A 27,151-nucleotide genomic window follows, 5' to 3' on the forward strand; every position below is an offset into this window, starting at 1 on the left:
TACTCAACAGAGTCCAACGTGTCATTCATACTAATGTTATGACTCCAAGATCTATAGATGTTTTTAAAAGAATTAGTTTTGTCATCCAAAAAGGGGTTGCGGAACAACTTGTTGCTCGTTTACCCGCTACGTCTATGTAAATCTTTCTTATGGAACTTCTTTAAATGAAAAAACAACTAATAAACTAAAAAATATTTAATCATAAAGGTTCTAAATTATAACCGATTGAAATCAATTTCACAAAAGTTTTTATTTTTAAGAGAAGATTTAATTGTTATTTTTATGTAACATATACGTTTTGAGATCGTGTTTTATATAAATAATATTATGAAATATTATGTGATATTGAGTATTGAGTTCTAACAGATAGTTTTTACTAGAAATAAGGTAAAACTATGTTTAGAATCACTCATAAATTATTGGAAGTCTTATGAGATTCCAATTAAAAGCTAAATAGTGAAATTTAGCGAAAATATAAAACTTGAAATAAGTAAAATTTTATTGTTGAAAGTTGTAGATAATCTCGTTAGAAACATATAGGCGAAAACCGCATCGAAATCCGAGTTATAACGAAGAAGTTATGACCAATCAAAGATCCGCGATAAAACCGGCACGGTGCCGAATGACGTAAAAGTGAGTTTTTGATAAACTACTTTTTAGCCTTAGTGATCTAAATGAAAGTCGTAGTATTCGTTAAACCGAGAATTTCGATAAAAAGAACGCCAAAATCTGACTTCGTATGAGGAAGTTATGATTTTTACAAGTTTCAGCTTAGTAGTAGACAGCTAAAAACTCGAATTTTAGATCGAGTGATTTTTAGCCGACACAACCTAAACGAGAATCGAAGGTCTCGTCATTAGTAGTACAACGGTAAAAAGTCTGACGAAAACGGACGTCGGATGTAGAAGTTATGAATTTTTAACGGATTTACCAGTCCCGGTCTGTTAAAAATAATAATATAAAAATAAAGTCAAAATTTTCCGACGAAGTTTAAACGAAAGTTGTAGAGCATAATTTTCTCTACGCGTGCATATAAAGAACGTCAAAAACGGAGTCCGTATGAGAAAGTTATGGATTTTACAACATTGGGCACATTTTTCGAGAAATTTCGCATGAATAATGATTGCCACATCACCCTCGCTCGGAGTTGGCCACGTGTCCGAAGCTGCTGAGTGGCATGCCCGAGAAGCGACGCATGTCGCACAGATGTCCGAAGGGCCACGTGATCCTCGCATGCCACACGTGATCCGACCCTCGTGTCCTCCTCCCATTGGACCGAAGCAGCCGACCCGATCCGAAGCCAGAAGCCGCGTCATCCGACCAATGCGAAGCGAGCACCTGTCCGTCCGAGCCTCGCCCTGCTGCAACCTGGTCCGAACCTCGCAGCCGCGTGCCCTCCTCTCCTCGCTTCGGATCCGAGGCTCGCACCTATATAAGGGGTGCGAGACCTCCCGGTTAGAAGTTTAAAACTTGGCCTTTTTCACCCCTTTTCAACATTTTCTTGCATTACGACTTCCCCCGAAGCCCCGGTACTTATTCCAAAGCCCGAAACGCGCCCCGAGATTTCCGAGAAGCCCGAAAAATTTATCTTTTCGGTTTCGAAGCTCTACCTTCGCAGAGCCCGGTTTTCAAGAAAACTCCCGGTTTTCAACGAAAAAAGTCATATTTAAAGCCGAAGTGCTGCCCAAATTACTATTTTGACCCCCGGTTATTTCTCGGTGAGTTTAATATATAGGAACAATTGTATGTTATGTGTTATATGTGCTATGTGCTTTTCCATGTTATCATCTCGAGTTGTTGTATCTGCTATTTTATAGCAAGGTTGTACCTCTGACTTGAAGTGTATGACATAAGCATCACTTGGGTATTGGTATGAACCGTTGACCATGAAGTGTATGACATAGGCATCACTTTGGCTTCGGTAGTATGCTAAGATAAGGCTGAAAGCCTAAATATTCTAGCAAAATGATATTCTTAAGTATTTACTGTGCCATTTGTGCTGAAACTTTATTGATTTTATATCAAGTATGGAATTTGTTATGTCTCATTGATTAATGTGGAAAGCTTTTCGCATTATGCCTTTGTTGTTCCTTGTTCCTCTTTGCTTCTGGCATATTACAGTATATATATGGCATAACGTTATATTGTATCTATTATTGAACTCACTAAGCGCCACCGCTTACCCCTCTCAATGTTTAACTAATTTGCAGGAGATAAGCATCCAGTATAGTTATATACTGGTAGCAGATTTTTGAATAGTTTGAAACTACTGTATTGATAGAAGATTTTCGAATAGTTTGAAACTATTGTATTTTGCACTCCCATATGTATAAATCTATAGAATCCTGGGAAGTTATGTAATATATAACACTATAAGATAGTGGGTTTGTATCCAGTAGTTTGTAACCGTTTTATCAATATAAAATATTGTTTTATGAATATGCATGTAGCATGTTCGGAATAACAACTGTCAAATATGAAAGTTTGGGTCTTTCAGAAATATGAAAGTATAGAAAGGGGTTCTTCGAGAGACTCTCGAAGAACACAAAAAGAGTGGTGATAAAGGAAAAGAGAAAGCCACTAGAGAATCTTCGCGAGGAGAGGTGAAGCGTCCCTCGTTTAAAGATTTCAAGAGTAGCGGTGCTACAGAGTTTTCTGGTGTTCTTAATCCAATTGTTGTTCTTACTTGGATCCAGAACACAGAAAAAGTGTTTCGTATTTCTCATGTAGATGCTGAAGACAAGGCTAACTATACTTCTGCAATGCTCATCGGAGAAGCCTTGGTCTGGTGGGAAGCAACCTATGAAGCTCTCAGCAAGTTTGACCAGGAGAATTTATCCTGGGAAATGTTCAAAACTCGTGTGCTAGAGAAGTACTGTCCTCTAGACATGAGGAGGAGGTTGGAGAAAGAATTCCTCGAGCTTAAACAGGGAGGAATGACTGTGAATGAGTATGAAACTCAGTTCAATCAAAAAGCACGGTTTGCCGTAAAGTATATTCCAACTGAAGATGAGAAAATTCAGTTATTCTTAGAAGGACTATGGCACGAAATTCACGATTTCGTTGCCAATCGGGAAGTACTATCATTTGATAAAGCTGTTGAGTATGCTCGAAAGCGTGAGCATGACTTAGAAATACGTGGTGCCACTCTTACTGTTCCGAAACATCCACGTACTGAAAGGACTGCTCCTGCTTCCCCTATTCCACCAACTCAATCCGTTCGATCTGAACCTAGCAAGCAAATACAATCTCAGAGTGCTTTTCGTGGCCGCGGCAGGTCACAATCTTTTTCTCTTCAGTCGCCAGCTTGTCGAAATTGTGGAAAGAATCATCCGGGCGAATGCAGACTAGAGGAAAGAACCGTGGTCTGTTTTGGATGTGGAGAAGTAGGACACAAGAGGCCCGTGTGTCCAATGAAAGGTGTTACATGCTTTGCATGTGGTGTTACTGGCCACAGGAAGCGTTTTTGCCCCACTCTTACTAGTCAGATGACGGGAAGTCAAGCTTCTGTTCAACAACCGGCGAAAAGTCAAGCTTTCGTTCAACAACCGGCGAAAAGTCAAGCTCCTGTTCAACAATCAAGGGGTACTCCAACTAAAAAGGAGGAGGTTCCAAAAGCTAAGGGTCGTGCATTCCAGATCACCACAGAAGAGGCACGTGAGGACCCGAATGTTGTGACGGGTACATTTTTTGTTAACTCTAGACCTGCTCACATCTTATTTGATTCCGGTGCCTCAGATTCTTTTGTGTCTTATGAATTTGTGCATTCTTTTCAAATTGCTTGCTATGCACTCGCGCAACCCTTTCACATAGAGACTGTTGGAAGTATATCATTACTTGCCGATAAAGTCTATAGGAATTGTGTTATAGAAATTGAAGGCTACAATTTTCTTGCTAATCTAATTCCTATCTCCTTGCCCAACTTTGACATTATTCTCGGCATGGATTGGTTGTCGAAGAATCATGCAGACCTTTTGTGTTATGAAAAGATAGTACGTATTCCCATTGAAGGGGAGAATCCTATCTATGTTTATGGTGAACAAGGAACCTTAAAAATAATATCTTTCCTTAAAGCCCGTAAATTCATATCGAAAGGGTGTTCTATCTATCTGGCCTACACAGTCGATGTCTCAAAAGAAGATAAGAAAACGGTGAATATGTTCCCATTGCTAAGGAATATCCAGATGTTTTTCCCGAAGAATTGCTTGGACTTCCTCCGGACAGGCAAGTAGAATTCCGAATTGACCTTGTGCCTGGTGCTGCTCCGATTGCTAAGACTCCTTATCGTCTTGCGCCAGCTGAGATGAAAGAAATCATGATCCAACTGCAGGAATTACTTGACAAAGGCTTTATCCGACCAAGTACCTCTCCCTGGGGTGCTCCGGTATTGTTTGTTAAGAAGAAGGATGGATCGATGCGGATGTGCATTGATTATCGTGAGCTGAATAAGGTGACTATCAAGAACAAATATCCACTACCTCGCATCGACGATTTGTTCGATCAACTTCAGGGTGTTAGCTATTTCTCAAAGATTGATCTAAGATCTGGCTATCATCAGTTGAAAGTTCACGAGCAGGATGTACCGAAGACTGCTTTTCGTACTCGATATGGGCATTACGAATTCCTTGTTATGCCGTTTGGTTTAACGAATGCTCCTGCTGTATTCATGGATATGATGAATCGGGTATGCCGCCCAATGCTCGATAAATCTGTCATCGTATTCATTGACGATATTCTAATCTATTCCAAGTCTGAAGCTGATCATGCCATTCATATTCGTGCGGTATTAGAACTTCTTCGAAAGGAGAAACTTTATGCTAAATTCTCGAAATGTGAATTTTGGCTTCGCCAAGTTCAATTTCTCGGCCATGTTATTTCTGGTGACGGTGTATCCGTAGATCCTACTAAAATTGAAGCTATTCAAAATTGGGAAATGCCTCGTAATGCTTCCGAAATGCGTAGTTTCTTGGGTCTCGCGGGATATTACCGGAGATTTATTAAGGATTTTTCTCGTATAGTCGTACCTCTCACGAGTCTTACACGAAAGGAAGTGAAGTTCGAATGGGGTGAAGCCCAAGAAAAAGCTTTCTCGACTCTAAAAGATCTTTTGACCCATGCTCCAATCTTATCACTTCCAGAAGGTGATGATGATTTCTCTGTATATAGCGATGCTTCAAGATTAGGACTCGGTTGTGTGTTGATGCAACGTGGTAAAGTGATAGCCTATGCCTCAAGACAACTGAAAGATTATGAAAAGAATTATCCCACTCATGATCTCGAACTCGCTGCAGTGGTATTTGCCCTAAAACTTTGGAGACATTACCTCTTTGGTACAAAATGTCAATTGTATACCGACCACAAGAGTCTCAAGTATATATTCAGTCAGCAAACTCTGAATATGAGACAACAACGAGCCATGGAGCTGATCAAAGACTATGACTGTGAAATCCTATATCATCCTGGAAAGGCTAATGTAGTTGCCGATGCACTTAGCAGAAAGGTTTATCGTAATAGTATGTGTTATGCTATTACTCACACCACAGTAAAGTTCACTATTCTAGATGAACTAGAGAAATGGCAAGTAGAAGCCCTAAAGCCAGAAAATGTGAAGAAAGAAGGAATGGTACATTAAACCAATGTTTTACTTGATGATCCACGAGGATTGAAGGTATTCAAGAATCGGCTATGGATTCCGAAGATTGGTGAATTAAGAAAGAAGATTTTAGATGAAGCCCATAAGTCTAAACTGTCAATACATCCTGGTACAAGTAAAATGTACTATGATGTAAGAGCTGATTATTGGTGGCCTGGATTAAAGAGAGACATTGGAAGATATGTACAGGAATGCTTAGTATGTTTACAAGTCAAAACAGAGCACCAAAAGCCTTACGGAACCCCAGAAAGCTTTAGTGTACCTGTATGGAAATGGGAAGAACTGTCCATGGATTTTATTACCAAATTGCCAAAGACTGCTAGACAGCATGATAGCATTTGGGTAATCGTCGACCGCCTGACTAAAAGCGCTCATTTTCTTGCCATGCGTGAAACGGCTCCAATGGAGAAATACGCACAAGTATACTTGGATGAAATTGTTGCAAGACATGGTGTGCCACTAAAGATCGTTTCCGATCGTGATACTCGCTTCACTTCTCACTTTTGGGCGAGTATGCAACGTGAATTGGGATCTCGAGTTGCTCTCAGCACAGCCTATCATCCCCAGACAGATGGGCAGACGGAGAGAACAATCCAAACTGTAGAAGATATGCTTCGTGCATGTGTATTGGAGTTCGGTGGTAACTGGGATAAATACTTACCTCTTGTCGAATTCTCGTATAATAACAGTTACCACGCTTCAATTAAAATGCCACCATATGAGGCATTATATGGTCGCAAGTGTCGTACTCCATTATGTTGGCGTGAAATAGGACAGAAAATCCTTGGAGGCCCTGAAATGATTCAAGACACCACCGACAAGATTCAAATTGTATGAGAAAGAATGAAAGCCGCCCAGGATCGACAAAAGTCCTATACGGAAAAGAGGAGACGACCAATAGAATTCCAGGTGGGGGATTTCGTAATGTTGAAGGTATCCCCATAGAAAGGTCTTATGTGATTTGGAAAGAAAGGTAAACTAAGTCCTAGATTTGTTGGTCCTTTCAAAATCCTCCAGAGGATTGGTAAACAAGCATACCGCTTGGAATTGCCTGAAGATTTGGCTGGTATTCATGATGTCTTCCATGTGAGTTATCTGCGCAAATGTTTGAGCATCTATGATGAGGCAGTTCCATTATCTGAGGTGAAACTGGATAATAAGTTAACTTATGTAGAAGAGCCTGAAGAGATCGTAAACGAAAGAACGACTAAGCTGCGTAATAAAGAAATAGAGTTGGTGCTTGTCAAGTGGAAACACCATCGAGGCTCGAACTATACTTGGGAAAAATAAGAATGAGATAAGATCGGAATACCCCCATTTATTTTAATCTATGTAATTTCGGGGACGAAATTCTCAAAAGGACGAGGTATTTGTAACATACACGTTTTGAGATCGTGTTTTATATAAATAATATTATGAAATATTATGTGATATTGAGTATTGAGTTCTAACATATAGTTTTTACTAGAAATAAGGTAAAACTATGTTTATAATCACTCATAAATTATTGGAAGTCTTATGAGATTCCAATTAAAAGCTAAATAGTGAAATTTAGCGAAAATATAAAACTTGAAATAAGTAAAATTTTATTGTTGAAAGTTGTAGATAATCGCGTTAGAAACATATAGGTGAAAACCGCATCGAAATCCGAGTTATAACGAAGAAGTTATGACCAATCGAAGATCCGCGATAAAACCGGCACGGTGCCGAATGACGTAAAAAGTGAGTTTTTGATAAACTACTTTTTAGCCTTAGTGATCTAAATGAAATTCGTAGTATTCGTTAAACCGAGAAGTTCGATAAAAAGAACGCCAAAATCTGACTTCGTATGAGGAAGTTATGATTTTTACAAGTTTCAGCTTAGCAGTAGACAGCTAAAAACTCGAATTTTAGATCGAGTGATTTTTAGCCGACACAACCTAAATGAGAATCGGAGGTCTCGTCATTAATAGTACAACGGTAAAAAGTCTGATGAAAACGGACGTTGGATGAAGAAGTTATGAATTTTTAACGGATTTACCAGTCCCGGTCTGTTAAAAATAATAATATAAAAATAAAGTCAAAATTTTCCGACGCAGTCTAAACGAAAGTTGTAGAGCATAATTTTCTCTACGTGTGCATATAAATAACGTCAAAAACGAAGTCCGTATGAGAAAGTTATGGATTTTACAAGATTGGGCACATTTTTCGAGAAATTTCGCATGAATAGTGATTGCCACGTCACCCTCGCTCGGAGTTGGCCACGTGTCCGAAGCTGCTGAGTGGCATGCCCGAGAAGCGACGCGTGTCGTACAGATGTCCGAAGGGCCACGTGATCCTCGCATGCCACACGTGATCCGACCCTCGTGTCCTCCTCCCATTGGACCGAAGCAGCCGACCCGATCCGAAGCCAGAAGTCGCGTCATCTGACCAATGCGAAGCGAGCACCTGTCCGTCCGAGCCTCGCCCTGCTGCAACCTGGTCCGAACCTCGCATCCGCGTGCCCTCCTCTCCTCGCTTCGGATCCAAGGCTCGCACCTATATAAGGGGTGCGAGACCTCCCGGTTAGAAGTTTAAAACTTGGCCTTTTTCACCCCTTTTCAACATTTTCTTGCATTCCGACTTCCCCCGAAGCCTCGGTACTTATTCCAAAGCCCGAAACGCGCCCCGAGATTTCCGAGAAGCCCGAAAAATTTATCTTTTCGGTTTCGAAGCTCTACCTTCGCAGAGCCCGGTTTTCAACGAAGAAAGTCATATTTAAAGCCGAAGTGCTGCCCAAATTACTATTTTGACCCCCGGTTATTTCTCGGTGAGTTTAATATATACGAACAATTGTATGTTATGTGTTATATGTGCTATGTGCTTTTCCATGTTATCATCTCGAGTTGTTGTATCTGCTATTTTATAGCAAGGCTGTACCTCTGACTTGAAGTGTATGACATAAGCATCACTTGGGTATTGGTATGAACCGTTGACCATGAAGTGTATGACATAGGCATCACTTTGGCTTCGGTAGTATGCTAAGATAAGGCTGAAAGCCTAAATATTCTAGCAAAATGATATTCTTAAGTATTTACTGTGCCATTTGTGCTGAAACTTTATTGATTTTATATCAAGTATGGAATTTGTTATGTCTCATTGATTAATATGGAAAGCTTTTCGCATTATGCCTTTGTTGTTCCTTGTTCCTCTTTGCTTCTGGCATATTACAGTATCTATATGGCATAATGTTATATTGTATCTATTATTGAACTCACTAAGCGCCACCGCTTACCCCTCTCAATGTTTAACTAATTTGCAGGAGATAAGCATCCAGTATAGTTATATACTGGTAGCAGATTTTTGAATAGTTTGAAACTACTGTATTGATAGAAGATTTTCGAATAGTTTGAAACTATTGTATTTTGCACTCCCATATGTATAAATCTATAGAATCCTGGGAAGTTATGTAATATATAACACTATGAGATAGTGGGTTTGTATCCAGTAGTTTGTAACCGTTTTATCAATATAAAATATTGTTTTATGAATATGCATGTAGCATGTTTCGGAATAACAACTGTCAAATATGAAAGTTTGGGTCTTTCAGAAATATGAAAGTATAGAAAGGGGTTCTTTCATTTTATGTTAAACACTTTGTATTTATATACTAGTACTAGTTTTACATCAATCACAGTTTCAATATTGTGGTTATATTGTAATCATTTTGATAGGTTAACTTATGTTGAAATCCGTCATATTTATTTTTGTGGCGATGGTGTTGGATGTTGGATGTAATTCCATTATGTTTGTATCTATCGATGCTTCAACTTAAAAGTTAAAACAACCTTACTCACACACATACATTCTTATGACAAGCATATATAGAAAATAGAGATGAGATAAGCAAAAGCAGAATTTTACTTACATTTGATCCCTACAAATACAATCTTCTACTTAACATGCCGAAATCCATCAATATACACAACATGTTGTAGATTTGTCCTACTTAAGAGTTAAGACGGATGGATGATGGGTCAACAATACTTGGGTCTGGAGTAATCTGGAGGCATGGAGGGGCAGCTTTTAGCCATATGTGGGTATGGCTCAATAGAATTGTATCCCAGCAGCTCCATCTGATACTTCCCCTTAATTTGACAATACCCAAGTTTCACATCATTGCACCACTTTGGGAGACGGCTCGAATTGTTCTCAAAGAAGTTGAGGGTATAAGCGTCCTTTATCTGCATATATTTATTATTAATTAATTATTAAATGAAAATAAAAAACACCCACAGCCACATGTGATGTGGAGGTAAATCACAATTAAGGTGGTGGGCAAAAGTAAAACTAACCATGAATTCAGTAACTTGAATATAGTTTGCAAGATCACCAAAGAGTCCAGCTGCTTTGTACATTTCAAGGATGAATGCAACACAAGAAGCTGATTTTCTATCCACGTATGTCCAGTCATCATGTTCAGGAATGGTTAACAGTTGCGCGAAAGATGATCCACGTCTTTCCACTTTTACCAAGATCTCTGGAAGGTCAAGATCCTGCAAAGAAATAGCAACGTACTTTCATTGATTTCTTAACAAAGCATAATGCCTAATAAGAAAAAAAGTGAAAGTACAATGCCTTTATGATTAAATAACAAACCTAAGTACCAAGCCGCTTGTTCAAGGCTTCGTTCCATATATTGGCGGCGTATTCGGGTCGGACTTGGTTCCATATGGTCATAATAGAAGCAACCTGTACACCATAATCCAAATCCAAAATACTTTACACCAAATACCATTTTCATTTTGTGGGACAAATTCAGTGAAAATGAGATCAAAAGAATGAAACGCATACCGTATGCTTCAGCAGTGGGTTCAATTATGTATGTTATGACATGTACAAGGCCAAATGTAGCTTATGTTATTAGTATAACTAGTAGATATCAAGCTAATCCTGGCGAAAAACATTGGGTGGTTGTTAAGAATATACTTAAGTACTTAAGAAGAACTAAAGATATGTTTCTGGTCTATGGAGGAGTTGAAGAAGAGCTCACTGTAAGATGTTACACTGACACTGGTTTCAACACTGATCAAGATAACTCATGATCACAGTCGGGATATGTGTTCACACTTAATGGAGGAGCCATTTCCTAGAAGAGCTCAAAGCAAGAATTGGTTGCACTCTCCACAATAGAATCAGAGTACATAGCTACATGTGAAGCGGCTCAAGAAGTTGATTGGATGAAGAAATTCATCGGTGATATGGGTGTTGTTCCAAGCATCAAAAATGTCATTGAGATGCTTTGTGACAACACTGGTGCCATCGCTATCGCAAGAGACCCGATGGTTACCAACAAGAGTAGACACATTCAACGAAAATTCAATTTCATTCGTCAGGAATTAGAATTGGGAAATGTACGCATTGAAAAGATTCATACAGATGATAATCTAGCAGATCCGTTCACAAAGGCTCTACCTCAAAGCAAGTTTGAGAGTCATGCAAAAGGAATCGGTCTACGATTAGCTAGTGATTGGATGTAAATCTGTACTTGACTAATATCTGGATATTCAGAATTATGTAACAATGATATGTAATCTCCTCTGAATATGAAACATCACTTTTGTGTTGAATATTATTGTGTTCTATATTAGCATGTTATTCAATCCTTGAATAATGTAATTATTCAAAATTTGTCCATAGTCAGTCACTGTTGCGGGAGCAACTGTAAATTAAGACTAATATGAATCGGCTTGGTTGATTTCAAGAGGTGAAATAGCAAAGTGCTACATTCAAATTCATATGTACTTGTTTGAGAACAACTATTGGAAATGACCCGCATCAAGAGTCACTTCATGGATCGATATCATAAGTGAATCTTGATCACAGGTAAATATCTTTATGTCTTTCGACCTAAGATGCATATTGAAGAACTCAAGTATGGGGATTGTTATACTTTGACATGGTTAAACGTTGTTCATAACCGTGCAGTTATAAAAGCCTTCGTTTGGTATAGCATGAACTATATAAGAGTGTGTATGTAGTCAAGATGGGATTTGTTCCTCTTATGTGTTGAGAGTTAGACATCCAAGGCGCCTTTCTTAAAAGTTGGATGGCAAATGAGAACGATCACGTTCCATGTCTCATATCCAACATGATGTCTGTAACAAAGAGAATATTGATACACTTACCTTATACTTCAATTATAGCTAGCGAGCTCCTGGAATTGGATGTTGATTGATGGCACCCCCTTCGTATGTTATTAGGGGCAGTAGCCCATTGCTAGATGTCAGCTACTGTATATGTCAGTCTTTAATTGAATCTTGTGCAAGTGGGAGATTATTGGATCTATATGCCCAAGAATCATTATTGAGTGACATTGCTAATTACATATGATCCTATAGGGTCACACCTTAATCAAGTTGGTACTTATTGAATATTTATTAAGTATTTGATAATTAATAAAAAAATTCAACTCTTGTATTTAATTAGAGAAAAATTTATATATATATATATATATATATATATATATATACACACACACACCATATGGTATGATATATAAGTCATGTATAAAGTTTTGGACACTTTCACCAAAGATTGACAAACTAGCTAGTTAATTAAGTGACTAAACAACAAACTAGAAAATCCAATGGACCATTTTAGTCCTTAAAACTTTGGGTTATCAAGGCTAGGAGGTTGAAAGTCAATCTCCAACATTCTTGCCCCCCATGCTTAGATTATGTCCCATGTTTGTTCATTACCTTGCATGTAGTACACAACATGATCATATTATATAAGGCTAGTTGTTTTATCACTAAATGACTTGAAGAAAAAAATCATTCACTCTTTCATGCATAGAACCGTAGGTTCTCTTGCCTTCTCTCTCTCTCTCACACTTGAAGTTAGTTCGTGGGTTTTTAGAGTTCATCTTTTGTGTCTTCCTTTTCACTTATTAGTTAAGTGCTTAAGCCTTAAAGACAAAAAGATTATACAAGAAGAAATCTAGCAATTCTGGTACCTTATTCTTGTTGGTGGATTACTTGTAGAGAAGATCGAGCTCCTTGTTCTTGCCATCTACTTCAACACCCCAAATCCAAGAGGGTCAAAAGGCTACAAAGGTTGTATTTTCTAAACACCCTATGGTTGTTGTAACATCATTCTAACCTCTTTAAAAGGATCCTTGATGGTTTGTTTTGTTGCTTCACTTGAAATTTATAAAAAAAATTAAAAGCTTTCGTTGCCGGTTTTTGTGAAAAACTATCTTTTTATGCAACAAAAATCCATTCACTTGAATCATTTCAATGGTCCCACATTTGAAATCAGAAACCCTAAGCATCGGCATACGAATTGCCGCCACCACTCCAGGTGGTTCTGACCCTCCACTACTTAGGGTTCCGAGCTCTAATTCATGGTCCAAAAGTTTCACCACTTCGCTCTGTTTAATTTCTTGATGTACAAAAAAATGTACATTAAGGGTTCATCCACCTGTTATGTGTTTCGAGTTCGATTCTTTTGGGGATTTTTGTTGTTTGGTGGGTTCTTGTTATACTCTCTTCATCTGTTCATCAATTTCTGGTTTAAAGCACCGGTTGATTTTATGGTGTTGATGGTCACTATTTTAGCTGAAATTTATGAAGTTCATCATTTTCTAGGTATCATATTTGGTCAATAACAGGGGGAAATGGCTCCTGAAGTTGCTCTAAACACAATTAGAGCATCAAATTTTATGTTTTTCTTGGGTTTTGTTTGGAATCATATGCAAGCTTCATGATTTCAAAAGGGGAATTTTTCTTATTTTCTCTGGGTTCATTTTTCTTGGTTTTGATTTTTGGATTCCCCACCAAAGATGGTTCATGGTTTCACTTGTATGTATAACTCAAATCAGATGGAGGTGACAACCTGCATTCTTGCAATCTTGATTCAAGATTTCCGAATGTGAAATAGTTGGTGATTTCACACCCCAGATTCACGAGACAAACCTTTACCGAGAGTTCATTCCCTTTTCTTCTATTTTGTAACCTGCAATGGAGGACACACATAACTGCAGAGAGGAGGTTGAAAGATATGAGGCTACAATGAGATTAAAACATGTTATAGTGGGTTAAGTGACTTTTTAACAGGTTAAACAAGAGTTCATTCCCTTAATATACAAACAAAAAATTTGGGTGACTTTTTAAAACAAACACGAATATGACATTTGTCTGTCTATATTTGTATAAATTTCTCAAATATACATTTAATTACTTATTTTATAAATTATAATTTTAATAACATAATTTAGGTTAGGTCGCTAACATTGTGCCTATAGCAATAGCATCATTCAATAACAAAATATGCTTTAAAAAAGATATCAGTTCAAGAACGGTTCCAAATTATAACCAACTGAAAGGTGTTAACTTATTTATGTTGAAAATAGTCTGTTGTTTTAGTAAATTTACTTTTCTGGCGATGGTGTTTGGATGTTGGATGCTTCTACTTAAAAGTTACTTTAAACCAACCGGAATCTCCATACTTAATAAATACCTCTTTTAAACGCCACACGACATTCTATTAAACCCCAACTATGCCACGTGTCATTACAACAAAAATCATTTGACTGTTTTTCCCGCCTATATCCTTCATCTTTACTTTATTTCGTTCCTAAAAATTAGGAATCAAATTAACTAATTAAGGATTCGATATTATCACTGAATAATTAATAAAAAAAACTAAAAAAAATAAAACCATTAATACAATCTGTTAACAATACGTTTCACCCCCAAACCATATCTACTCATCGGTTTATTCCCTAGATCACGCGTCTGTTTCCTTCAATTTCGACTTCTTTGTTTTGGAAATCGCTTCAAATTTAAAATACTTAAATCCTTTATCAAATAGAAAACTTCAATTCTACCTTGTGGTTCAATGATTTACCGGTCATCTCTACTGTGCAGATGATCAACTGTGATTTTTACTTCAACGCACCTTATATAGCCGCTTGCACTCATCTTCCTTCGTTGATCATTTATTTGATGTTGCAGTGAAAAAGAATGAACCTAATATTAGCATGTGATCCCCTTCCTTGGATTTCAGGTAATAACCTTCAGTTTCTCCCTCTTAACCCTAAAAGTTACAGTTAACCTCAATTTTGGACCATTTTTTTCAAAACCCCATGAAGATTTTAGTTTTTAATGACTCAAATTCTTTCATTTTCCTCTCACCCGGTTGATTCATGTTAATGTTCTAATTTTGTTTGTTCTTTTTTCAATTTTTTTAGTTATATCAGGTTTATAGAGAATCGTGTTTTTGTCATGACAGATGTCGATGGTCAAGAAAAAAAGAGTTTTTGATGTTCATATGAGAAAACGTCATTTGATAGTAGCCATTGTGTTTTGAGAATGAACTGGTAACCCATAACCCATATCTTCATCTTTTATTATCGTTATGCAGATATTTAATTGAACAAAGATGCAAAAACTTGTGTTATGGTTATTCCTTTGGTGGCTCATATGTATTTATTTGCTACCAGATTGATCTTTTTATACCAGCAAAAGTTCAGAGTTGATAGTTGGTATGTATTTCTGAGACAACTCTCTTTATGGAGTAAAACACAATTGTATTATTAAAGTTTATGGAAATTTTAATATAAAAAAGTTTGATTTTGTAGTAATCTGTTCAAGAGCTGAATTTTTTTTGATGTTATAGGTATGATTCAGTTACTATGCTTTTCTCCAAAGACTAAAAATCTCATCTCAAAATATCGTATTCTCGATCGTTGAACTTTAAATTATTTATGAATGAGTGGTATATTAATCAAGTTTTCACCATTTGTTCCTTTTGTTGAACTTATTTTTTGATCTTTTGTCAACTTACAGCGGGTACTACATTAGGAACAATGATTGGGCTTTGATCGACTAAGAAACAAAAAGTGTATTTTTTAGAAGTGGTGTTGTAGAGCCATGTCCTGTTTTTTTTTCATTAAAGTTTTAAAATCTTTGAGGAGGATTGGATTATTTTTCTACTTTTGAGAAAAATGGTCCACTAATTATTTTTTAATTTGGTATACTAGACATTATTAAATAAATTTTCAATCTTTATGCAGGTGGGTTTACATACTAAGGACGTAATTACAAATGTAAGTAGGATCGATAAGGGTTGAGTTTTCACTAAATTTATTAAGTTTTGTTTTTTCCTAATCAATTTCTGTTTTTATAGCATCCTACTTCCACTTATAGCATCCTACTTTAAAATAATGTTTCTGTAACTGTCCAAGAGGTATCATGCAACCCTACCTCTTTGAAGCCGACCATGTATGACCTGAAGTAAGCAGCACTGTGGGGTGCTCTTGATGTAGAGCTATTCTTATTGGTGTATATTTGTTTTGAATTTTAGGTTCATAGGTTGTAATTTGTTTGTTCATTAACTGTTGGATATTTTTTTAAATATCTTTTTAATACCGAGCTTACTTTAATTTCTTAACAAGTAAACTAAATATTTAATAAATGTTATATTGCCTTGCTATAGCCCTATAATAACATTGTACTCATCAGTTTTTTTGTGTTACTGTACAAAATATAAGGCAAATCTTTAGATATGCCCTCCATGTGTTTGATATTTTATCACCTTTATTTTTTTCTTTGTAGACCTGGTGGTTTCATCTTTTGTTAGTAGCAGGGGTATTCAAGATTTGCAATCTGGTATCTTGGTTTGGTTTGTATTTTTTTTCAAATGATTTTTATATATAGTAAATTGAAAAGTTGCCCTTATTTAATTTTCTAAAATAAAGTATAAACTAATTTAATTCTAAATTGATTGTTTATAAAAACAGGTTTCAGAGTGTCGGTTATTGTTGGATATGAAGATATCAGATGAGTTTATTCTGTTATGAGGGACAATGGGTAGGGTTGTAAAGTCGAGGGTGGGATGTGACAATGATGGTTGTATGGCGTTGTCAAAAGTGGTTGTAGGTAACTAGATGATGAATGCAAAGACAACAATAGTGGCTATAATGGGTGCGACTAGTGGAGTCAAACAAGTGAAAGAATAGCAAGGAGGCATTTCGTCTTTAGCAACTTACCAAACAAAAATCATATATGAGAGAATTTCAACCGACCATGTTGTGTGTAAAGACTTTCCTAGACGGAAATTAGACGACTTCCAAAAACTAACTTTTTATTTATATGATAATAACATTGTCATTGTCCTTATTCAATCGTAATTCAATAGGGCTGAAGATGCAGTTGGTGTAGCTAATAAATATGAATTATGGAAACCATGCCCGTACAAATGGTAGTTTGACATCCAATGCAAAGGAAGCATGATTCACTGAAGGTATTTGGTGGAAATCATAGCATGTGACTCCAAGTTTTCTTCTTTACCTTTTATATTATTTTTTAAAAGCTATTTTGTTTGTTTCATCAACATATTTGTTTTACTTATTGATTTTTGTTTTTTTTTTAGATTAGGAATTGGATTTTTTTAATAGTTATGATTTATGAATATGGTGTGATTTAGAAGATGAAGATTATGTGATGAAGTTAAAATGAAGGAAGGTGTGAGGGTATGATGGATAAAATAAATATTTTAGTGGTGAAAGTGTTTTTTTTTCAAGTGGCAACATTAATCGTTTATATATATATATATATATATATATATATATATATATATATATATATATATATATATATATATATATATATGGAATTTATTTCATAAAAGTGTTTCCCATTCCTAAACATTGGAGCTTTCACATGAGTGGCTGTACATTTAAAATTTTGGAACCACAATTTTTAATAGTCATAATTTACGCTTTAATGCTAATGTTTTTTTATATATAAATTATAATTTAACTCTCTCCCTAAATGAGATTATAATTGAGCTTTATGCATTATATATGAAAAATGTCATGAACATGCAATTTTTATTGGGTAAGAGTTCATTTTAGGGATTCTACTTTAAAATGATATTTTTATGCCTAAGAAATAATAAAATGCAAGAAAGTATTGATGCAAGGTTCTATTTTTAAATGCAAAGTATTGATGGAAATTTTTATTTTTTGAATAAATTAAGTATATTACCATGCTTTAAGAGACAGATGAACGGAAGTATTGATGCAAGTATGTATTTTTCATGTGTTATTGAAATTTATTACAGTGATTTAATAACAAAACATGAAAGTAGGATGTTTAAATTTGCAAGTTAATAAAAGTATATTGTTATTTTGCAAATGTAGTAGTAATTATAACGTCCAATAACTAATTAAAATTGTTTTACATATTCACCCGTGTAGTACACGGGTTATAACCTAGTCACATATATATATTCTTACCCGTCCGCTATCTAAGACAAGCATAGAAAATAGTAGAGATGAGAGAAGCAGAATTTTACATACATGAACATTATCTTAAACTTTATGCACCAAGTTTTGATGCCTACAATAATCTTCTACTTAACATGCCAAAATCCATCAATATACACAATACGACAGCATGTTGTAAATTTGTCCTGCTGTACTCTACTTAATTAGGTTCAACAATACTTGGGTCTGGAGTAATCTGGGGGCATGGAGGGGCAGCTTTCAGCCATATGTGGGTACGGCTCAGTAATATTGTATCCCGACAGCTCCATCCAATACTTCCCCTTAATTTGACAGTATGCCAGTTTCACCGTGTCACCATCATTGCACCACTTTGGGAGACGACTCGAATTGTTTTCAAACAAGTTGAGGGTATAAGCGTCTTTTATCTGCATATATATATATATATATATATATATATATATATATATATATATATAAGGATAATTATCAAAAATGAAAATAAAAAACACCCACAGCCAACATGTGATGTGGAGGTAAATCACAATCACAATTAGGGGGGTAAAAGTAAAACTGACCGTGAATTCAGTAACTTGAATATAGTTTGCAAGATCACCAAAAAGTCCAGCTGCTTTGTACATTTCAAGGATGAATGCAACACAAGAAGCTGATTTTCCATCCACATATGTCCAGTCATCCTGTTCAGGAATAGTTAATAGCTGCGCGAAAGATGATCCACGCCTTTCCACTTCTACCAAGATCTCCGGAAGATCAAGATCCTGCAAAGAAATACTTTCATTCATTTCTTAACAAATCATAATGCCAAATAAGAAAAAAAACGAACCTGAGTACCAAGCCGCTTGTTCAAGGCTTCGTTCCATATATTGGCTGCATATTCGGGTCGTACTTGGTTCCATATGGTCATAACAAAAGCAACCTGTACACCATAATCCAAAATACTTTTACACTTGCATAAATAAATAAATAAATAAGTACCAAATACCATTTTTCATTTTATGGGACAAATTGAGTGAAAATACCAGATGAGCATCCAATGGTGGTGGATAATTTCCATCAATGGTGTCGATCCAGCTAAATATCAAATTATGATAACCGTATGGTTTTCCTATCATGCTTTTTGCATACTCCCATGCAGCCGTTTCATTAAACTTGTCCCGAAGATCAGGATGCAAAGGAAGCAATGCAATATGTGGATTTGTATTATCTTTTGTCAGCTCAAACTCCCACCACTCTTCCCATGTCATCATCGCAATAAGATTTTCACCCTAAAAAAAATCCACTTCATTCCATTTCATAAACATAACAAAAAGATAATGATTATTTATTTTATTTACCTCTTCATCTTCATGTCCAGATTCTCCAACCCACAGTTTTCCTTCAGAATCCCTCAAGCAAACAGCGGAGTGACCCGCGTAAGCCCCGGATGCCCATTTCTCAAGAGTCTCAAACCCGCCCCATAACCCTCGGATCTTGGATATTGCAAGAAATTCTCCTGATTGTATGTCATCTATGTTAATGTTAGTTACCCATGGCTCGGGTCGCTCTTCAAATTTAGCTCCCATGTTTTTCTTTAGAAAAGCAAGATTTGCACTTTCCCCCCATCCAGTATTTGTAAACAACGGGAAGACCTCCCACAATGCTTCAAGGGTTCCTAACATCCCTGCTTCCAAGAGAAAAATGGAAACTCCATTCTTTTTCACCTTCAACAAGGAAGAAATAGGGTTTAACTTTAACACACGATAAGTGGCTTATTAATCACAAATGGTTAGAGTCGACAAATAATGGAAACTTACATATTCATATTCGGGTTTCCCTTCCCATTCACGAAACTCAATTTTATGTTACCGAGATAAGAAATAATAGTCCCATGTCACACGATATGGAGTTGCAAAGATATAGAGATCCATACATGTCCAACTGTGTGCATTACTTACCTAAAATAAGATAAGATGAAAGTATTTTAGAAACTTAAAAAGCTTTTAACGCGTTACGTGCATTATAGGATAACGATATTTGATAGTTGGGGGGTGCTTACAATTTTGACTCAAATGTAAAGATGAAATGATCATTTAGTCTTATTCAGACGGTTTATTCAGTCTACAAAAGAAATAGACTTTATGTCTACATCACTTTGTCCAGATAAACATCATCACCCATTTAGTCATTTTACCCATAACAACTTAATGGGGAAAAAGAGAAACAGTCCCTAAGTCTTGTATAGGTAATGTGGCTAAATGGGTAATGATGTCTGTCTGGATACATAAAGATTGTTACTTTTTCTAGACTGAATAAATTGTCAGAATGAGACTAAATGACCATTTAATCCTTGAATTCCAAAAAAACAAATTTTACAATATCCATCAACTTTGTCCAGACAAACATCATTACCCATTTAGTCACTTTACCCATACAGAACTTAATGGGGAAAACAAGAAACATTCGTCTTGTATGAGTAATGTGGCTAAATGGGTACTGATGTCTGTCTGAATACATTAAGTTTGTTACTTTTTCTAGACTAAATGAACATTTAATCATTGCATTCCAAAAAAAATTACAATATTCATTAATTTTAACATGAAAAGAGTTGGGAGGAAAAAGTAAGGGAAAATAAGTAAAGGTTAGTTTCTTAATACATTAAGTGAGGTTTTTTTTGGCCTAACCCATTAAGTCATTCTGTCCAGGTTAAGTAAAAAAACAAACAATCGTGTATAGTTGTCCAGATTAAGTGCTTAACCCATTAAGAAAAAAAGAAACAACTCCTAACCCAATAACCACTTAATAAACTCACAATTACGAAACTATTCATAACTTTAGTCAACTAGTAATCTGATTCTTATTATTCAAGTGCCAATAATAACCACAAAAATCACACATCCAAACACCCCTTAATATAGAGAAAGGTATTTTTCATGTTTTGCACATGAAACATGATTAACAGAAGTACAGAACTAATTAAGCAAATGATAAAACCAATCAACTGGTTCATGAACACATCATTATTAGCTTAATTATTGAACACATCATTATATTGGACAAATCCTACCACTCCAAACATACTTTTAAAAAACCCTAACAAGTTAAGCTCCAGATCTTTAAAACTTCACTAAAAAACTTGTATCAGCTTCAATTCAAAAATCAAATGACGATTAAAAATCAAGAAATCCATAGCCCACATGCCAAAACGAATCAAAATACAGAATACATCCAAAATAAAGGGTGGCTAAATTAAAAAGGTGAGGTTGAACACATTGAAGAAAACAAAGAAACATAAAACCTACAAAGGTATGAATCTCTACAGCAACATACTTCAAGAAACCCTAAACATTTAACCTCAGTACCAGAAAAAGATATACTAAAAATTTTATTGGAAGCAATTCAAGAATTGAGAGATCAATAACTTACATGTCAAACAAATCAAAATACCCCAAAATAAAGGATCAATTCATCAAAAAAAAAGTGACTAAACGATAGAAGGAAACCAATAAACAAAAAAACTAATATAGATGTATATGCATAAGTATGTATTATGTACCTTGATATGGAGAGTGCCTCCACCAAATTCACTGCCGGTTTTATTATGTAGCTCTAACCAGGCAGAGTTCTCATAAAAGCAAGAGCCTTTCCAATTTATATAAGAATTGTTGGAAATAGAGGCGGCGCCAACGAAGGTGGGCAAAAGATCGGTGGCGGCTCGGAGGGAAGTGAGAATGGACCATGAAACTTGACGGGGTAATAACGGAAGAAGGTCGTGTGGAAAAATGGGTGCTTTAAGAGGTTCTACTACTGGAACATGGGAACAAGTGAGGATTAAGAAGGTTATGATGGTTATGGCGTAATGGGGTTTCGAAGGAAGAAGGGACGATGGTGATGAAGGGGGTGCCATGATCGTGGAGTACAAACTCGAAAGATCACCCGAGAGTCTTGAGTCGTTACGGATGTGAGCATCTAGTCTAGAAATTTGGATTCTAAAATTTTTGTTAATCTTTAATAAATCCAAAAAATGCATCTCAATATCTCATAGTCTTGAATCTTGATAACATGAAATACACTTTTTATTAATGCTAAATATTTGACGACTCTTTTTAACGAAGACAAAACTTCATAAATAGTCACCAGGTTTCACCAAATCTGAAGTTTTGTCTTTAAGTTTCAAAAATCTCCACGATGATTTCTGCGGTTTCAAAAATTTTAATAAAAAGGTCATTATTGCTTACTCTGTCAATTTTTGTCCGTTAAGTAAAGGACATTTCCGTCATTTCACTACCACAGAGATCATTTATGAATTTTTTGTTATTTAATATATATATATATATATATATATATATATATATATATATATATATATATATATATATATATATATATATATATATATATATATATATATATATATAGGGTGAGGTTCAATAGAGAACCATAATTAACCAATGAACCAAAGAACCAATCGTGAGTGTCGGAAATCATAACGATCAACGGCCAAAGAAATAGATGTACACTTTTAAATTGGACGCACACACACCGGATTATACCAAAAAATCCACCCTTTACAAAAAAAACTCACCACTTTTTTTTGTTTAAAATTTTTTTAGGCCATGGTTTTTTTCGAAAAAAAAAAACCGAATATACCGTTGTTCACGATTTTCTGTCCTCTTTCCATAGAGATCCATGATGATATATAAAAAACGAACTTTTTTTTTTCGAAAAAAACTCAGTTCATTTTCTTTGATAAAAAAAGTTAAGGTCTATTTTTTTATAGAAAAAAAATTAATAAATATATCAAAATTCATATTTTTTGTACTTTTTAAACATAGATTCATATTCATGTTAAAAAAAACGATATTCCAGTTCAGATTCACATTGTGAACCTGTTCAGATTTATATTGTAAACCTATTCAGATTCACATTGTGAACCTCCTCAGATTCACAGTGTGCACAATAATAAGTCAGATTCACAGTGTGAATCTGAACTGATCGGAGTTTTTTTACATTGTGAATGTTAAAATTTGAAATATTTACAGTTTAGATTCACAGTGTGAATCTACACTGATCGAGGTTTTTTTTGTGAACCTTCTCAGATTCACAGTGTGCATAATAGTAATTCAGATTCACAATTTGAATATGAACTCTTCGAGATTTTTCATATTGTGAATGTTAAAAATTGAAATATTTACAGTTTAGATTCACAGTGTGAATCTACACTGTTCAAGTTTTTTTTTTCTTTTTTTTTAATCGGTGTTGATGTTTATTAATAGAGTACAAAAAATTAATATTTTTGGTATAATTAGTTTTTTTTTATAAAAATAAACTTAAATATTGAAAAAACTAAGAAAATTAAGTGAGTTTTTTTTGAAAAAAAAAGTTTGTTTTTTATATATCATCATTGATCTTTATAGAAAGAGGACGAAAAATCGTGAACAACTATATATTCGGTTTTTCTTTTCGATAAAAAACTTGGCCTAAAAAACAATTTTAAATGAAAAAAAGGAAGTGAGTTTTGTTATAATCCGGTACATGTGCGTCCATTATAAAAGTTTACGACCTTTCCTTTTGCCGTTGATAGTTTTAAATTTCCACACTTTGAATTGGTTCGTTGGTGCCTTGATTAATAATATTCCACCTCTCCTCCCCCAACACACACCATTAAAGTCGATCCTTCATCTTCTTTCATCATCAAATCCACCAATCGAAATCTTCCTAATATGTTCAAAACACTCAATACTTCCTGTAATCTCCAAATTATAAAGATGATGTCGATGATTTCGAAGAAGACCCAGATGCGCAAGATCCGGTGTTGCTTGACAGGAATGAGAAAGGAGAGAGAACGAAAGTCAAAAATAAAGAAGGAGGTGTCTCTGATCTACCAACCCACCCCACCATCGACATCTCGCCCATCACCATCAGCACCTCACTCATCAATCATCACTATCTACTCCTTCCATGGGAAAACGAAGGTGTTTGGCTCGCCATTACTATGTGTTTGTGTATGCGACAGAGGGAGGGATGGGAGAAATTGTTGATGGAGAGGGGCGCTCTGTTATGGGTGATCGATTTTGAAGGTGTTGAGTCCTTCTCTCTTAAAGTACATTCTTTCTTGTTCTTTTTTGCAGGAGTGGCTTCACAACCTTCAAAGATTCATACTTTAAGATTCAGGTGTAGAAAAGAACCTGAAATCATTCGTCAAAAGTGCAGAGAATAACAAACCTCCCAGCCATTTTAATAGAGCAGAAATCGAACATCGTATAAGATCTTTACAGGTTCGTCAACTGCAATAGTTTAGAGATAAAAACACTAACTTGCTTCTTTACATAAATTTTGTTGCTTTGATTCAATTTATGTTTTTGCTGAACAAATTAGCTTGTTGTAATCCATATTTGATGGTTCCAAAGTAATTGATTTGTCTTTAAAGATGTGTGCTCGGTGTGGACGACTTCCTGTTTTTGGCTGTAACTTAGAGAACTTTTTGCTTTATCCATCAAATGCAGATTTGTTGTGATTTGATCTCGTTGACTATTATATATCATATAGATTGCAATGATTTTTTCTTCTTAATATTTTTTGGGGTAATTTATTCATGCATGTCCACATCTAGATATATCAATTTTCTCAAGAACAAGTAAACTACTTAGCTAATACAAAGTTTTTATTTCATAAAGTTTCAGTTTGTAACTGATCCTTTCATTAATAAATTGTAATAGGACGGAGAAGAACAATGCAATCCAGGTGTTTGATGAAACACCTGAAAGAAAAATACATTTTTAAGAGAGAGAGAGAGGGGTAGGTGACCCTTTATATATTAAATAATTACATTTTCTTTAATTTTTTTTAAATAACAAAAAACTTCATAAATGGTCCATGTTTTGTGAAATGACGGAAATGTCCTTCTATTAACGGCTAAAAGATGACGACGTCAGTTAAAAGGACCATGTGTTAAAAGTTTTGAAACCACAGAGACCAGGACCATGTGTTAAAAGTTTTGAAACCACAGAGACCATCTGTAAGGTTTTTTGAACTTAAGGACGAAACTTTAGATTTTGTGAAACCACAGGTACCATTTAGGAAGCTTTGTCTTTAATAAATAACATTTTTCAGGTCCAACATTTTAGACAAAATTTCAAAAATGTCCACTATGGTTTCCAAAAAGTATCACTTTCACGATATCTTTAGAAAGCGCTACACTGATGGTCCTTATGGTTTGTAAACGTTACGTGGTTGGTCCTTACGCTGTTAACTCTAACTTTAGACTTGTTAGTTTTTTTAAAATGACTTATTTACCCTTGGATTAAATATGAAATATACAATAAACCTTAAGGACCATTTACTTAATTTATTATTTATTATGTGAAATAAAGAAAAATTAAATAAAACCATAATTTAATTCCTCATATCGTTCAACTTCAACCTCCCACCCCAATACTTTTCCTCCATACTAGCCACTACACACAACATCATTTGACGAGAATGATTTGAAGGCATATGAACATTGTCGGTGCTGATGGGAAGGAAGCGAGGCACAAGAACTGTGACGGTGGTCTCCTACATCCCCATCGATTTTTGTGATGTTGGTGTAACGACCCAAAAATCAAGGGTAAAAATTTCATTTTTAATATAGTCAAAATATAGATATTATTTATTCCAAACATCTAAAACATCGTTAATTAAAAGCATTTATCAGAGTTCATCCCAAAATCATTCAACGCGGAAAACATAGGTGTGTGCGTTGCGATTAATCCGGGCTCTTCTTTTCCAAACGATGATACCTGAAACCAATAAACAAAACTGTAAGCACGAAGCTTAGTGAGTTCCCCAGAGCATAGCCCACATAATCCACATAATCACATAATCCATATCAGCTGTAACAGCTACATCAACCATATCAATCACACAAGCCATGCATACAAACAAATAAGGATGCCCTGGAAACCCTCCAGGCTCTTACTCTGGGTGTCATGGGAACCCCCACATGGTCTTAGCCCACTGTCATACCAACCATACATATAAGGATACCCTGGAAACCCTCCGGGGTCTTATTCCAGGTGCCATGGGAACCCCCACATGGTCTTAGCCCAATGTCATGGAAACCCTCACATGGTCTTGACTAAGGATGCCATGGAAACCCTCCAAGGTCTTACACCCTAGTGCCTCGGGAACCCCCCGAGGTCTTCCCTGCAAGCATCACAAAGACAACTAGCATATCACATACCACATAATCAACTAGCATACCATGTAACACGAAATCAACTAGCATATCACATAATGCATAATGGGTCGGTCTTGGTGCCTTAGACCCATTGATATGGTGAGAAGACTCACCTTGAATGCAGAAGCTTCCTGAAGAAATCCTTAGCTGCTGCCCCGCCAGCTTCCCGAGCTGCCACTACCAATCAATATACCCAAGTTAGCAATTGGGCCCCATACCATAATCCTTGATCCACGCATGGGGGTAAAATGACCATTTTACCCCTGGCCTAATTCCAAAACAAAAGCCCAACACTAGGTAGGCTTTCCAAGCCCACTAGTGGCCCATTAATGGCCCAATTTGCCAAATTAGGCCCATATCCTCCAATGGGCTTTACCCTAAGCCCGAACATCTCCTTGGCACACATTACCTGACTTCCAATGGCCCATCAAGCCAATACCCAAGCATGCCTCCAAACCTTGGCCCAAAAGATATAGCCCATACAGACAGAGTACGCGGGGCGTACATCTATGTACGCTAAGCGTACAGGCAAGATGGTGCGTACGCTGGGCGTACCTGCACGTACGCTCAACGTAATTCCTCTGTTAAGACCTTTTCCCAATAAGTGCTTAATACTCAGATCTACAAGCTACCATTACAGATCCTGGTCCTTTTCCACGTCTCAACCCATAAAGTCACTAACTTGGTGACTTGCAACCCACCAAATAAGCCCAAACTCAAAAGGTGACAACATACTTCCATAACAAGGGCTAAATATCATGCATGAACCCATTAGGACCATCAAGATTGAAATTTTATTACTTATGGGACACCTTTAGCTCTGAGGGTGGCAACCCCAAGCTCAAAATCGAAGTTGCTCCAAAAAGGTCCATTCTTAGGACCAAAATAACCCCAAAACCACACTACACAAGATCTAAGCTTTCTTAAGCAAAGTTATGAACTTTATACCTCAAAAGGGTTCCAAATGATGATGCTGTTCCAGATATATAAGCTCCAACTTCCCAAGTCCTTCTTTGACAACTTCTTC

At 36.0% G+C, this 27,151-nt stretch overlaps 1 protein-coding gene across 1 annotated transcript; it reads right to left on the reverse strand.

The window, feature by feature from the left end:
- Positions 1 to 18,029: 18,029 nt before the first annotated feature.
- On the reverse strand, positions 18,030 to 21,893 carry LOC145115551 (uncharacterized). Its single transcript, XM_079051854.1, has 7 exons — positions 21,460 to 21,893; positions 19,721 to 19,861; positions 19,262 to 19,627; positions 18,947 to 19,192; positions 18,751 to 18,843; positions 18,485 to 18,685; positions 18,030 to 18,334 (listed from the first exon to the last, which is right to left on the reverse strand). Exons 3-7 carry the CDS (start codon positions 19,583 to 19,585, stop codon positions 18,119 to 18,121), a joined length of 1,080 nt encoding a protein of 359 aa, XP_078907980.1. The 5' UTR covers positions 19,586 to 19,627; positions 19,721 to 19,861; positions 21,460 to 21,893; the 3' UTR covers positions 18,030 to 18,118.
- Between the last annotated feature and the right edge of the window lie 5,258 nt (positions 21,894 to 27,151).

The sequence above is a fragment of the Lactuca virosa genome, chromosome 5 (assembly GCF_052849685.1).
Source record: "Lactuca virosa cultivar CGN04683 chromosome 5, Lactuca_virosa_CGN04683_v6, whole genome shotgun sequence".
Classification (NCBI taxonomy): Eukaryota; Viridiplantae; Streptophyta; class Magnoliopsida; order Asterales; family Asteraceae; genus Lactuca; species Lactuca virosa.

What these genes read in the sequence shown, in the direction of transcription:
- LOC145115551 (XM_079051854.1), bottom strand. Translation starts at nt 19,585, where the DNA reads ATGTTAGGAACCCTTGAAGCATTGTGGGAGGTCTTCCCGTTGTTTACA. An exon ending in CACCATTGGATGCTCATCTG is followed by an intron (nt 18,844 to 18,946) that starts GTATTTTCACTC and finishes TATGGTGTACAG; the next exon opens with GTTGCTTTTGTTATGACCAT. An exon ending in ACAAGCGGCTTGGTACTCAG is followed by an intron (nt 18,686 to 18,750) that starts GTTCGTTTTTTT and finishes ATTTCTTTGCAG; the next exon opens with GATCTTGATCTTCCGGAGAT.